General features: G+C 57.3%; 5 protein-coding genes across 5 annotated transcripts; 2 read left to right on the top strand and 3 right to left on the bottom strand.

Annotated features, from left to right (window-relative positions):
* Window positions 1–1,518: 1,518 nt before the first annotated feature.
* F5Z01DRAFT_107670 (uncharacterized protein) lies at window positions 1,519–2,867 on the top strand. Its single transcript, XM_046257373.1, has one exon. It carries the CDS (start codon window positions 1,737–1,739, stop codon window positions 2,766–2,768), a length of 1,032 nt encoding a protein of 343 aa, XP_046118399.1. The 5' UTR covers window positions 1,519–1,736; the 3' UTR covers window positions 2,769–2,867.
* A 10-nt stretch (window positions 2,868–2,877) lies between these two features.
* On the bottom strand, window positions 2,878–5,379 carry F5Z01DRAFT_107648 (uncharacterized protein). The gene is made up of 2 exons (XM_046257372.1): window positions 3,946–5,379; window positions 2,878–3,893 (listed from the first exon to the last, which is right to left on the bottom strand). The coding sequence occupies exons 1-2, from the start codon at window positions 5,106–5,108 to the stop codon at window positions 2,966–2,968; spliced, it is 2,091 nt and encodes a 696-aa protein (XP_046118398.1). The 5' UTR covers window positions 5,109–5,379; the 3' UTR covers window positions 2,878–2,965.
* A 1,449-nt stretch (window positions 5,380–6,828) lies between these two features.
* On the top strand, window positions 6,829–10,480 carry F5Z01DRAFT_655385 (uncharacterized protein). The gene is made up of 5 exons (XM_046263503.1): window positions 6,829–9,147; window positions 9,194–9,364; window positions 9,414–9,633; window positions 9,688–10,125; window positions 10,179–10,480. Exons 1-5 carry the CDS (start codon window positions 6,971–6,973, stop codon window positions 10,353–10,355), a joined length of 3,183 nt encoding a protein of 1,060 aa, XP_046118397.1. The 5' UTR covers window positions 6,829–6,970; the 3' UTR covers window positions 10,356–10,480.
* F5Z01DRAFT_655383 (hsc70 cochaperone) lies at window positions 10,481–11,874 on the bottom strand. Its single transcript, XM_046263502.1, has 2 exons — window positions 11,739–11,874; window positions 10,481–11,681 (listed from the first exon to the last, which is right to left on the bottom strand). Exons 1-2 carry the CDS (start codon window positions 11,739–11,741, stop codon window positions 10,677–10,679), a joined length of 1,008 nt encoding a protein of 335 aa, XP_046118396.1. The 5' UTR covers window positions 11,742–11,874; the 3' UTR covers window positions 10,481–10,676.
* Window positions 11,875–13,716, bottom strand: F5Z01DRAFT_655381 (RING finger domain protein). The gene has a single exon (XM_046263501.1). The coding sequence runs from the start codon at window positions 13,593–13,595 to the stop codon at window positions 12,099–12,101; it is 1,497 nt and encodes a 498-aa protein (XP_046118395.1). The 5' UTR covers window positions 13,596–13,716; the 3' UTR covers window positions 11,875–12,098.
* Window positions 13,717–13,719: the final 3 nt, after the last annotated feature.

Raw genomic sequence — 13,719 nt, 5'->3', positions numbered from 1 at the left:
ATTCCCGACTATTTGCGCATGACACAGCAACGCAGCGCGAATGGTGGATGGGCCTAGACGGTGGAGATGGGCCAAAGCTTACCGTCCAACCTCGTGAGCATTCGCGTCCGTGACAAATACCCTCATCTCCAACTCATCGAATCGAGGCCCAGGACTCTTGATATGGGGAATTGCCATTTAGGGACAGTAACGACTCATCTCCGCGGCGCCCAGTCTCCCATCCTGACCAGCTCCCGCTGTTGCAACGCGCAGCATCTCTCTGATACACAGACGAGCGAGCTCATCACCCGCGAGTGCCCTTGGTAGCTAGTCTAGCTACCAGACGGCTGTGCCTTGATACCAGCAAGACCCTCCAGCCAGGCCTTGCTGCTCTTGACTGCACCATACGATGAAGCGAAAGCGTGCAGACCTCCTGGTCTCGTGGAATATGCCGCATTTCGATCCCGACGCGTAACAACGTGAAGCTATTTGATAACACCAGTGGAGGTCAGGCTAAAGGCTGCCTGTCACCACGAAGCGTGCCAAATCTAAACTCGAGAGCCTTTACAAGCTCTCTCAGGTCAGACATTCCCGTATATTCCCGTTCTCGCCATCCCATGGCCATCCCTCCGGAGTGTTCCTCCAAAGTCAGAATTGTGGGGAGCTTTCCATCCGAGTCTCATGCTCCTGCATGCAGTCGTTGCGGACCGTGGCTGGAAGGCTTCCTAAAAAATGTACTATTGATCACGTTCATATCCAGAGCCAGCGACGCTGTGCCCAAGCTCAACAGACAAGGTTCACGGTGGAGACCCCCACCATCGCTATAAGCAGCCTGGTGCGTGTACGCGCGCAGCCCCAGGCCCGATTGGGCCGGACGGTCTGCCTAGTACTTACGTACCTACGTGCACGCATGACGACTGGACGCAAGCTGGGGAGGGGACGGCTGTCGCTGGCCTGGCTGCGTAGCGGGTTGTTGCGAGCGGACTAGCCACATCACGGATGGGGTGTCCCTGGTGCCATGAGGATCGAGATGTCTTCTCCCCGTTCCGCTGCAGCCCTGCGGGAAATGGGTGTGCGTCGCGGTCTGGCCACGGTCCATTGCCCAGCCATTTGTCCGCGCTGGAATTTTGTGTCCCAGGAGATGTGCTACCCGTACACCTGCGGTTTCGGCCTTGGCGGCGCCATAATCTGGACCCTGAAAGCTAACCCCATGCCTCTCCGGTCCCCTTTCCATCTCTGGGGCCTCGAGGGCAGAGAGAGGAGCAAGTAAAGAGCGCAATTCAGCATCGACAGATAACACAAAAGTGCCTCTTGTTCCCATTGGGGAATGATTGAAGCCACTGGGAGACGCTCCGGCATAGCTGCCTCAGACATGTCTTCTTCTTCCTCGCCTATTCGTGATTGCTATCTAGAAGGCGTGCAAACAAGGCACCCAGAGTCTAATCTGACGGGTGGCACACCTCGCGGGTGTCAATCCGAAGTCTAAAGTCTACACGCAGCGTGCTTTGCCGGCCAACCTGATATAAGAGGCTCACACAACCCTCATCAGACCGTCAACCAGAAAGAGGACCCATGGCTGTCTAGCTTCAGTGGAGGCGGTAGTACTCATCAGTCTCTCATATGTAAGAGCTGTACTCATTTCACTCCTTGCACAATCGCCATTACCGCAAATCTTTGGGCTTCATCGGTGTCAAAACAGCCAGCCACGCAAGAGAGCCAAAGAATTGAACACATCTCGCCATTGAGGATCCGCAGCCATGTCGACACTCGCCCAACCGTGGCTCCCGCAGCCATACCAGCAGCTCAGCTTCACACCTGCGCCGATGTGGGATCTCCCCTTTCCTTTGGCGACGGACAACGCCCAGTACCCTACTTGTCTCCAGACCCCGGCGATTGAATCTCCCATGGTCGGAAATCAGCCAAGCAGGTGTCCCTCAACCTTCTTGCCGACGGATTCCCCGTCATTCAGCCAAGACCCTGCAGGCGCGGCGTTCCCTGCTGTCCTTGCACCCGTTCTGTCAGACCAGCGCATTTCTCAGAGTTCCTCTCAGCAGACTCAGGCTCAACACACTGCAGAGACAGTGTCTCCGTCCGCGCCAGCTGGGGAACCAACCAGCGGGTACTTTGACGATGCAGCGCCACCCCCCGCCAAACGACGTCGAGGTCGCCCCAGGAAGCCAATCTCGTTCAGCAGCGATGCCGGTTCTCTGTGTTCCGACGCACTCCCCGCCGACAGGCACGAGCGCAGGCGTGTGCTGGAGCGCAACCGGCTCGCGGCCACCAAGTGCCGGAACCGCAAGAGAGACGAGGCCAAGGATCTCGAGGCGCAGGAGCAGGAAGCAGGGGAGCGACACCGCCATCTCACGGCCACGGTCGCCCAGCTGCGTACCGATCACGTGGATCTCAAGACGCAGCTCCTACGCCACACCGACTGCCAGTGCGTCGTGATTCAAAAGTACATTGCGCACCACGCGGAGAAGGCCGTGGGCGAGCTTACTACCGAGTCACCCTCGCAGAGCATGCCTCGTCGTGCGTCGACCAAATCGGATGAGGCGGGCGACGTGCACGCGCTCTGGTTCGAGAGTCTACCGTCCCCGATGTCCCAGCACAACCCGATGCAGGCGGGCACTGGCTTCGTTGACCCGTATACGACGCTGCCATCGCAGCCGCACATGGTGGACACGCCACCGCTGGCTTGGCCACCTGAAGAACAGCAGCATCACATGCACGCCATGATGGGCGTGGTGCCCATGCAGCAACAAGGATATTGGGCGAATTGGGCACAATAGATCTTGGACGTTAGGCAACATGAAGTGTGTGCAACGTCACTGGTCAGTTCGAGACGTTCAAGCGAGTGGTTAGAGCAAAAAAAAAAAACAATCAAAGATAATTCAGCCTGCGTCTTGGCTCACGTTGTGTGTGGTGCTAGGCTACCTTCGCTGTTAATTCGGTTCGACCAAAATCGTATTGCAAGTAGGCGGCGGCGTCAGTGTATAGCCACCCCACCGTCCACGTCTGCACGGTTGACTGTGAATTCGTCAAACATGACCATGTCGTCGAACTTTTGTGCGACGCGGTCGATCCGTGCGTTAGCCTGGTCCGTCAAGGCCAAGTCGAGGTCGACGATGAAGCAGGTCGTCGAAGGGTCTGGCGGAGGGGGTGGGGAGGTGGCTCCCGACTGCCTGTTCTGGATTATCTCCATGGTTGCTAGAGCTTCCTGCTGAGTAACAAGTCGTCTTGCCACGGCTATGGCTAAAAGGCCTTTGTATATTGTCAGGGCCACCGGGTACTGCGGGTAGAGAGACCGATAGCCGGCTAGCGCGAGGTATAGATCAGACACTTGCGCCGGCTGTCCCGTCAAGGAGGGCATGGCTGCGTTGGCTAGATATAGGCAGCCAGTATGCCACAGAATAGAGAGTGTGTTTCGGAAAAATTGTGACTGGTAGATGGTGACAAGCCGTCGCAGCTGGTTGGCCGATGCCCTGCTGATTTCCTGCGCAGTACACAATGTCTCGCTATCGGGCATTAAAGAGGCATGGTTGGCTTCCGATACCAGGGGCCGAAGACCAAAGAGCACAGCCGAGTGGAACATGATGTGGAGGGTGATCCCTTGATGCGTAATCCGGTTGCCACGGACAAGCGACAGCGGCAGTTGCGCGCCCCAGTGAAGGAGACGTTGCATCGTGGACCTGACAAAGTGGTGGTTGGGCTCCAATGGCTCAGCCAGCTGGTCCACCGAGCAGTACCGCGAGACGATTCCTTGGACGATAGCCCAGAGCTGTGCAAAATACGGGAAGATGGCACTCTGGTGTCGAGCTTCGTGGACTAGCAGCGAGGCTGGGCTATGTGGAATCGGCAGTGCTGGCGGGGGGAGTGTCCCCAGTTCGTTTCGCTGGTAATGGAAGCCATGCAGGCTAGCTTCACGTTAGTCAAGACGTCAGACGATGCTTATTTTTGGGTTCTCACTTGGCGTACGAGAAAAGACCCCAGGCGCATTGACACGCTGCCTTGAAGTCCGACGGATCCGTAATAGCGGGAGCTACGACGTCAAAAAGTCCCAGTCTCTGACCCATCTGAACTGCATGACGCAGATATTCGAGAGCTTGGTGCCCCTTGCCAAGAATATCGGCAGTGAGGCTGACGAATTGCAATGCTGCCACCGTGGGTAGACTGTCGACCTCCTCGCCGCGCTCCCACATGCCAGTAGCTTCCAACAAGAAGGACTCGCCGAGTTCAACTGCATGTGCAAGACTTGACATGAACGCCCAGCTTGAGAGAGCATTGACCATGAATTCCGTGCAGAAGCGCGTGTTGTAGAGGCTTAGATCCTCTAGAAACAAATCCGCATCGAACAAGCCCAGCACGGGATGGTCGGTCTCAAAGTACCACGCCAAGGCCTGGGCGGCATCTTCGTTGCTCACGAGTACCTTTGTCCACACGGCCATGTCAACGGCGCTCAGTCGAGGGTCGATCGAGGATGTACTTTCGTTTGGCGGTACTGCAACACTATCCTCGTCACTTGGGGCCCAGGTCAGCTTCTTAGAGCTCCCAATGGTCGGGTCGAGAGTGAGATCGAGAGCAACCAGTGGTGGATACATGATCGGTTGGCGACACATGAGCTCAAATTCGACAGCCCCCTGGTCTGGTGGTACCAGCGGCTGCGATACCTCCACTATACCGGGGGCATCGCGCCTCTGTTTTATCTGGGCCAACGCGGAGGAGATGTCGCCCTGGTCTTTGATATCCTCCAAAAAGCCGGCAGCAATAGCTGGAGGGACTGAGGTCAGCAGGCCAAGCAGCTCACTGGCATCCGTGTTTCGATCCGCCCCTGGCGCAGACGGAGAGGAATCCGAAGAATCAATGCCGCGTCTGACAAAGGTGCATACGGATCCTCGACGCTCGCAGGCGGCGCATGTAGGGCGCTTGCCATCGCAGGCTGACTTCTTGGCGCGGCAGGCATCACATGCGACCTTGACCTGGATCCGTTTCCTTGGTAAGAGTGTGTTGGTCTGGCTGGAGTCGTTACTGGAGCTCTTGGTTCCGGAATCGGCATCGCTGGCAGCAGTCGGGCTGGGGAATGCTGGTCGAATTGGTTTGTATTTTCGGTCCATGGACGTCGATTCGGGCATATGCACACCAGCCCAATACTACGAAATGCCATTCTGCCAGGCGACAAAGGCCTTATGCCATAAATATGGTGGCTTGTTCCTGAGCAGGAGGCAACTCGGGGCCTCCCGTATGAGGCTCCCGTGGTCTAGAATCATCGTGGCGAGCCTCGCTGAAGAAAATCCCAAGCACAGCGCGGCAGTGTGTCGAAAATTTGCATTCCCGCTCTTCACTGTTCGGCATCGCCTTTTCCAATATGTGGCACATCTCCAGTCATCGGCCAAGCGTGGTACGTGTAAACACCCCCAATCTCAGGGTAACAACGTGGGCATTGGCCAACAAGCGCGAGCGCTGGAGTTCCCACCGAGAAGATAGGCGGGCCTAGACTCTCGGGACCAAGAGAAGAAATGTCATGTAGTCGGGATATATTCTCCGGTATTGTGAGGGCTGGTTGGTGTCATCGACGATATGGCGACCGACTCAGCCATTGGGTCAAGTGTGGCTTGTAAGTCATGGTGGCGAGAGACGCCAGACGCGCCTGGCGTCAATATTACGTAGACTCGTGAATGATGTTCGCGAGCGCTGATCGATCTTCATTACCACACTTTAGTCCGCTAGTAAGCGATAATAGACTGCTCGCGTGTATCTCCGTCCATCAGCGATTTGTTCGTCTCGATACTGGGCCATGTCCCCTTTCTCGGGGTGACATGCTTCAAGTATGACGTTGTTTGATTGGCGGATCGGCAACGTGGCAAGCGTCACTCTGGGGACATCAGCTTTCGATTTGCGATATCTGCAATGCCGATGCGCTCCTGAAATTCGATATATGAAAAACCGACGTCCAGCAATGGTGGGAAGGTGTCAAGATCCTTGTCCATGGGCCAAGACTCTTGGAAGCCCGGTCTAGACGGGGGTGGGGCCGGAGAAGAAACACCTCGGAAGGCGAGGATGTCGGGGTGGAGTCACAGGAGCGAGGCCCACCCGGAGGTTGGGTCCGGCCAAGAAACGGACTTGCCCGAGTTGTTTGTGAGATTGCCATTTTGAGACGTGATCTTGACGTTGGTTTGAAGCAATTTATTGTCGGTCCCCTTCCTGCCGCCATGTTTATTAGCAATCCGTCGGCAAGCTGGAATTTCATGTCGGAACCGAGGCTATCGCGGAAAGCTGAGTCCGGCCAGTACGTACCAACAAGCGCACACAGTGAACGAAATCACTACCGTGCAGTTGTCGACGGCAACAGTTGTTTCAACCTTCGAGACATGTGAGCTTGATGCCGATGCGGTGAGCCTACAGAAAGCGGTGTGGTGAATCACAAAGACAGTCTCACGCTGCACGGCACCATGCAGCCCGCGCACCGTCGTACAATGCAGTCCGCCTTGATCAAGACCAACCAACGAAGCGCTGTGATTCAACACGGTACATTTGTTGTTTCGCACATGTGCTTGCTCGGACGCATTGTCACCAAACGCCTAATGACTCTACGAGAACCCCTCACTTCGCGAGAGAACGGCCTCAGGCAGCCATCCCAATGCACAAAGAAAGTGCTCTCTGGACGTTTCTTTGCAAGTGTTGGGAGTGCTCCAGCTGTGATCCAAATCTGAGGAAAGAGTCAACGGCCAGCCGAACCTGGCAACCAATGGCCAAGATCCGCACCCCACAAAATCCCTCATTAGGAAACACGGTCTGCCAACAAGGTGCATGAGGACCCTGAAAGTCACACCTGCTGCCTACCAAGTCAATCACGTTCACAGCCTGACGCTCTTGCTTTTTTGTGCACTTTCGAAAATCAGGGGAAAGTGCACCCGCAGTCCTCGAACAACAAATTGGGGTCGTTGCTTAGGTCGTTGCGCTCCTCCTCCTCTTCTCACCTTCACCTCCAAGATCCATGGCCAAGATCGCACTCATGGCACGCTCTCTCGACACCGTCCTCGCGGGCCTGCACTACGCTTACCCGGCGGCCATCCTCCTCTACTTCACCGTGGCCACTTGTGCTGCTGTGTGCACCCTCGAGACGAATCGGGCCAAGAAACGACCAGCAATCCGTCGGTCAACACGCCTGGCTGTCCTTGGGCTCCTTGCTGCTTTTGTCCTGGCCCACGCCGCCGTCGCCGCTCTCATCGTGACGGATTCCGCCGCCCATCCGCAGGACTATGTCGTCGTCGGCCATCTCTCATGTGTTCTGGTGTTCTCGGTGCTGTTCATGAAACTTGCCGACAATTTGCATCCAGTCTGGTATCCTCACTGTGGTAGTTGGCTGCTTGGTCTTGCATTTGAGGCCACCATTCACAGCCTGCAGTTCAACATCCTTGACGTGCGCCAGCTTGCTTTGGCTGGGGCTCGATGTGCCATCCTGATTCTCTTGCTTGGCTTCGCTCTGACAACAGTCAAAAAGAAACACGCTGCTTCCGACGAGGAACGCCAGAGTCTGCTGAGCAAGCCCAATGGTGCTGCCGCAGGAACTTCTACTCCCAATGGAGACAATGCCCGATACGGTTCCGCGGCTCAAAGCCATGACGAGGACAATGAAGAAGACGGAGAGGACGACGTGGATGTGAGCAATTGGGAGCGTTCCCAGGCCAAGGCGCGTAAGGACATGAAGAAACGACTCGAAGGGGATGGCAGTTGGTTCGAGTTCGCCAAAGAATTCGCCCTATTTGTCCCATACATATGGCCATTCAGCCTACCCAAGCTCCAATTGAGAGCCGCGCTCGTGTTGGCGTGTCTCCTGACGTCCAACCTCTTCAACCTTCTGTTGCCACGACAAGTTGCCGTGATCGTCGACTCCCTCAATGGAACAACTCATGCAAACCCTTGGGTCGCTGTCGCCGCCTACATTTCATTACGCTTCGCTTCCTCAGAATGTGGCATCGATCTGCTGAGCCAGTGGCTGTGGGTGCCTGTCAAGTACTACGCCAACGAGTCCCTGAAAAGGGCGGCATTTTCGCATATGATGTACCTTTCTGCTGACTTTCACGATTCCAAAAGTACACCAGACCTGAGTCTGGCGATCAATGGCGGAAGTGCCGTGTCGTCGGTCATCGAGAGCGTCTTGATGCATGCGCTGCCGATGTTGGTCGACCTGGGAGTGGCCGTGGTGTACTTGTCCTACACCTTTGGTTCATACGAAGGGCTGGCCACAGTTGCTACGAGTATTGCCTTTCTCATGCTCGCAGGAGATCTTCTGGCTCGCACCCAACAGGCCAGCCGTACCCGCCTCCGTGCAGTCTTCAAAGAGTCATCCATCCGGTGGCGCGGCTTCGAATCATGGACAACTGCGAGCACCTTCAACCAAATAGGGTACGAGGATAACCGACATGCCAATGCGGTCACCAACAGATTTGTGGAGGAGAAGAAGTACATCATGCGCTGGAATTGTTTCATTGCCCTCCAAAGTGTGGTTCTCCTGCTTGGCCTGGCTGTGAGTGCTTATCTTGCTGTAGCCCGAATCCTCGCGGGAAAGGCTACGCCCGGTCAGTTCGCCATGCTTCTCAGCTACTGGTCTCAGCTCAGTGGCCCCCTCAAGTTCTTCTCGCGCTTAGGCAAGGATATCAGCGACGATTTGGTGGAAGCCGAAATGCTGTTGCGTGTCATGCAGACCGAACCGACAGTCCAGAGCAAGAAGTCAGCACGCCCACTGCGGTTCGAGGCGGGCGAGGTCGAATTCGATCACATCTCGTTCAGCTACGACCGGCAAAAGAGCGTCATCAACGATATTAGCCTCAAGGTCGAAAGAGGGATCACAGTCGCTTTGGTGGGATCAACTGGTGCCGGCAAGTCTACGCTGCTCAAGCTCTTGGACCGCTTCTACGATGTCAGAGAGGGCAGCATCAGGATCGACGGGCAGGACATCCGCGACGTTGAGCTACATAGCTTACGGGAGCGCATTGGTGTTGTCCCCCAGAGCCCGATTCTGTTTGATGATACCATCATGAACAATGTTCGATATGGCAGAATCACAGCCACGGATGAAGAAGTTCACGACGCGTGCCGTGCGGCCTGCATTCACGATAAGATTCTGGAGTTCAGTGATGGGTACGAAGCAAAGGTTGGGGAGAAGGGCGTGTGAGTACACTTTGCCTCGTCGTATGCAGTCGCTAACATGGCCCAGGAAGCTCTCTGGCGGTGAACTACAACGTCTGGCCATTGCTCGTGTCATTTTGAAGCGGCCCGACATTGTGCTGCTCGACGAGGCTACCAGTGCTGTAGACACCGACACCGAGCAACAGATTCAGGCATCGTTCCAGACCCTATGCCGAAACCGAACCACATTTGTCGTTGCGTGAGTGGCCCGAGCTTGCCGGTGAGCACAACTTAGCTGACCATGGCAGGCATCGCTTGTCCACAATCATGAATGCGGATCTCATCGTTGTTGTTGAGAAGGGTAAGATCATAGAGAAAGGCGATCACGAGTCTCTGATTGCAGTTGGTGGACGATACGCCGATCTGTGGTCGAAGCAAGCCTTCCTCAAGCCTCACAAATACGTCGAAGAGAGCGATGCGCAGCAGACGGGCCCAGACGCCGAAACTACTACCCACCCCACTCAGGAGGTAAGGGTCGTAGCGGACGCTGAATGAGGTCGTAGTCTTACAGAATGATGCTAGGCACGCCCTATGAAGCCCCTGAACCCGGTCGCGCCTACGTTTACGCCAAAGTCAGTGTCGAAGATGCCACGGAACGGGGAGACGTCCGAAGACTCCATGGTAGTGAACGAGAACGGCCGTTGGTCAGACGAGGTTGCGGAGGAGGAGAAGCGTCAAGCAGCAGCGGTCTCGAATGCGAATAAAGGATCAGTCAAGAGCAAGGAGGACGGGGCCACCACTGGGCTATCTCTGACAGAGCGGCCCAACGGGGAGGGCAATGCGAGCGCTGACGCCTCGAAGTTTCCAGCCGAGGCAGAGACAACCAATCTTCGCAAGCCACGCTATTCTCGCCGCGTACAGTCACGTAGCGAGCCATCTGCTTCGCATGAGTCCGAGGCAACGGAGGAGGACGAGGGTGTGCTTAGTACTGTGGCGGAAAGGGACGAGGCTGGTGATTCGGTAAGGAGATGAAGGACTTGGAGTCATTGCTGAACGACGCTTACTCTTGACAGACCAGCCAAGGCCCGACACCCAAGAGAGCAGTGTCAGCCAGATCCCAGTTTCCCGGACGCCCTTCCACCGACAATTCCGTACAGCCATCATCCAGTTCCTCGGACCGTGGTTCGCGCGGCCGTCGCAGTAGGGGCATACGGGCCCGTCGCGGCCGTGGCATTGTTCGCTCTGCTTGAAAGGTTATGAGTTATGATGGAGCATGGAATACGGCATGTTAAGGCATTTTGGACGCGATGAACACGCAGTGTATAATAGAGCTATACTAGATGATATCGCCAGTGCAAACGAGAAACAAAGGATTTCTATTTTATTATACCAAGGCTACCAATGGTGTTGACTCTTGCGTAGGTGAAGTAATTATATTGCTGCCCTCACTGTCCAGAGCCGGGAGGGTTGTTGCCGCGACCACCTTGTCCGCCAGCACCACCGCCGCCCATCATGTTACGGGCCCTACAGCAATGTTAGTTGGGGTGTAGAAAGCAGAGCAAGGCAGTCACTTACATGTCGGCAATGTTGGGGTCGTTCATGAGGGCGCTCATGTCAGGCATGCCGCCGCCACCACCACCGCCGCCGCCACCGAACTGCTCAGCCATCTGCCTCAGCTGCGGGTTGCTCATGAGGTTGTTCATCATGTCCGGGTTCGACATGAGGTTCTGGGCCATGCTGGCAAACATGGGGTTGGACATGATGGAGCTCAGATCGGGCATGCCACCGCCGCCGGCGCCGCCACCACCAAGCATGGAGGCGAGGGAGCCGAGGTCAGGCATGCCGCCGGCACCAGCACCGCCCATGGGAGGAGGCGAGCCGGGGCTCGAGCGTGGCAGGTCGGCCTCTTCGGTCTCCATCTCCTCCACGCGGCGTTTGGCGGTCTCGAAACCCTTCTTCATGGCGTCGCTGCCGCCGTTGCCCTCAAACTCGATGCCCTTGCCGTAGGCCTCCATGGCGCCCTTAGCGTCGCCCAAGGCGAAGCGGGCGAGACCGAGGCGGGACCAGGCCTTCGTATAGGTCGGGTCGATGGCGACGGCGGACTCGGCATCGGTGCGGGCGGAGGCGTGGTCCTTGGCGGCCGAGTGGGCGGCGGCGCGGTTGCTCAGGAAGATGGCGTTCCGGGGGTGGACGTTCAAAGCCTGGGTGTACAGGTCGACGGCGGACTTGTAGTCCTTTTGGGCCATGGCGGCGTTGCCCTTGCTCTTGAGGGCCTCGGCCTCCTTCTTCTTTTCCTCGGTCAGCTCCGCGTCGGCGGGCGGCGGCTGCTGGCCTGCGCCGGGGGCATTCTGCTTGAGCTTCTCGTAGACGGAGTAGATCTGGAGGAGGTTCTGGTTGCCGACGGCGGCGGCGGTCTGTGCGGGGTCGGACGGGTCAATGTTGAAGGATTCCTTGATGGATTCGACGGCGACCTCGATGGAGGCGTCGTTGTCGGAGGACAGGGTGCCGTCGGTGAGGGAGGTGGTGAGGAAGTCGCAGATGGCGAGCGCGAGGCGCTGCTGGGATGTTTGTGCAGGCTGTGGCGGCGTGTCAGTGTGTGTGCTCTGGGCTGTCCGTGGTGCAACTGTGCTTACCATGTTGGCGGGTTGGGGGGTTAGGGATGGGGATGAGGATGGAGAGAGTGAAGCTGGTGATGCCCCGCGATGGAGAACAAAGTGGCGGTTGTGTAGAATATTCTGGGCGCAATTGTGGGGGAGCTCACTAACAGGGTTGCACCGGACTAGAGGCATGTCGTGTTAGTGTCAGCTGGCGTACGAGGCCTCGGCAGCCTGAATATACATCTGCAATCACGCTACGGAGGTGAATTTTGTCTGAATGATAATGAAGCCCATGAATTGATTAACGCTATTAGGAGGGGTGATTGTTCGTGTTTCATCATGAGAATATCGGCCATGGCCCTTACAAATGAACCCCCTCGCAAGCATGTGAGTGCATCAAGACGCCCCCCTTCTTGATCTGTCCACGTTCTTGACCCTCCGTTGGTTCATGGCCGCCACCTTGCGCGACTTGGCGTACACTCTCACGGCGTCCTTGACCACTACGTATATGCACCCTCCCACCAAGCTCCGGCCCCATTGTTGCTGGAGCGTGCCTGTCCTCTTGACCGCGAAGCCCCTCCACGAGCGCTCCATAAAGCTCGTCGTCCATGACCGGGGCAGAATGGCGCGCAATGCCTCCCCCATGACGAAGCAGACGCCCGGGAGGAGCAGAGCACTGACCACTGCGTTCGAGGCCAGGGACAGTAGCTGGCCGATTCCACCACGCGCAGGAGGCGCAGGCGGCGCCTCGTGATTTCCAGGACGCTCTTGTTGCGCCTCATCGACGGGCTCGTTGTGCTGTTGCTCGCCCCCTTGCTCTTCACCCAGCTCCTCGACGTCTGCCCGCTCCTCGCGCATTCGCACCATTGGCTCGTTGCCTTCCTCGCCCCCAAAGCCAATGTCCAGCTCTACCACGTATTCAGCCACCTCCACGTCCCCTCCATCCTGCTCGCCCTCGACTTCCGCACCTTCACGTCCGGCTTGGACGTCAGCGTCATTCCCGTTGCCCTCTTCCTCTGGGTCCAATGCGTCAATCAGCTGCTGGAGGAAGCCCAGCACACCGCCGCCCTCGGCCTGCCGTCTCTCCCGTTGTCTGTTGTTCCCATTCCTTTCGCCGCGCTCCTCCAGTGGGGGCAGACCTTGAATCTGCCTATGGAGCTTAAGCTCGTAGGGAAAGACGAACTCGCGCCATAGCGAGTAGTAGATGCCCCGGATCTGGGGAAACATGGCGATAGCCAGCTGCGGCGAGGGAGGCCAGCTGAAAAAGTGCTTGGTGTGCGCCGCGTGCCACGTACCGTACAGGGAGGCCAGCGGGAAGAACAGCTTGTTGGCCAGGGACGGTAGCAGTTGGCTGACCAGTAGCACGGGCGCAATGTTCATGAGCACGACGGCGTTACCGACCCTCCTCAGATAGTGCCCCTGCGGCCTCCTCCCATCCAGAATCATATTCGGCCCGAGCAGGAACTTTGTGAGTTCTTCGCGGCCCGCAAACGCCCAGAAGGCCATGGCACCGTACACCTGCGCGCCGACCTGCACCCCCAAGCTCAGTCCGGTGAACAGCATCACCGGGCTCGCTCTTGTGAATGCCCGTTCCAGTTTGTCCGAGATGCTGACGATGGGATCCCACGGGCCCTCGAGTTCGATGCGCGCCTGGCATATCGGGCAGCGAAGCGGCTTGTGATTGCGTTCGCAGTCGAGCACCCACGAGTAGATGCAGTCTTGGTGGGCTTCGAGGGTGCAGGGGCAGGGCGATACCCAGTCGTTGGGGTCGTCGGTGGGTTCTTGGTCCATCTGGCAGACAAAGCAACGGGGAGGCGTCTCGGTAGGCATGCTGGGCGCGCTGCTGGATTCGTTGTCGGGAAGGGACTGGAGCGAGGCAGGCGAGGAGGCCATGATGACGGTGTGAAGGCCAGCGGGCCTATCGCATGGTACGTGTGCGTGAGTGGGAAGCGCGATCGAGAAGCAGCTCTGGAGAAATGTCTCGTACGTAGTGAGGTGATGCAGATGTTGATGTCAG

The sequence above is a fragment of the Emericellopsis atlantica genome (assembly GCF_019669845.1).
Source record: "Emericellopsis atlantica unplaced genomic scaffold F5Z01scaffold_13, whole genome shotgun sequence".
Classification (NCBI taxonomy): domain Eukaryota; kingdom Fungi; phylum Ascomycota; class Sordariomycetes; order Hypocreales; family Bionectriaceae; genus Emericellopsis; species Emericellopsis atlantica.
This window is presented reverse-complemented; position numbering and strand designations above follow the sequence as displayed.

Bases quoted from the DNA above. Each gene is read 5' to 3' on its own strand.
- F5Z01DRAFT_107670 (XM_046257373.1), top strand. From the start codon at position 1,737: ATGTCGACACTCGCCCAACCGTGGCTCCCGCAGCCATACCAGCAGCTC.
- F5Z01DRAFT_107648 (XM_046257372.1), bottom strand. From the start codon at position 5,108: ATGCCCGAATCGACGTCCATGGACCGAAAATACAAACCAATTCGACCA. The intron at 3,894-3,945 runs GTGAGAACCCAA...ACGTGAAGCTAG, and splicing joins GGTCTTTTCTCGTACGCCAA to CCTGCATGGCTTCCATTACC.
- F5Z01DRAFT_655385 (XM_046263503.1), top strand. From the start codon at position 6,971: ATGGCCAAGATCGCACTCATGGCACGCTCTCTCGACACCGTCCTCGCG. The intron at 9,148-9,193 runs GTGAGTACACTT...AACATGGCCCAG, and splicing joins AAGGTTGGGGAGAAGGGCGT to GAAGCTCTCTGGCGGTGAAC. The intron at 9,634-9,687 runs GTAAGGGTCGTA...GAATGATGCTAG, and splicing joins CTACCCACCCCACTCAGGAG to GCACGCCCTATGAAGCCCCT.
- F5Z01DRAFT_655381 (XM_046263501.1), bottom strand. From the start codon at position 13,595: ATGGCCTCCTCGCCTGCCTCGCTCCAGTCCCTTCCCGACAACGAATCC.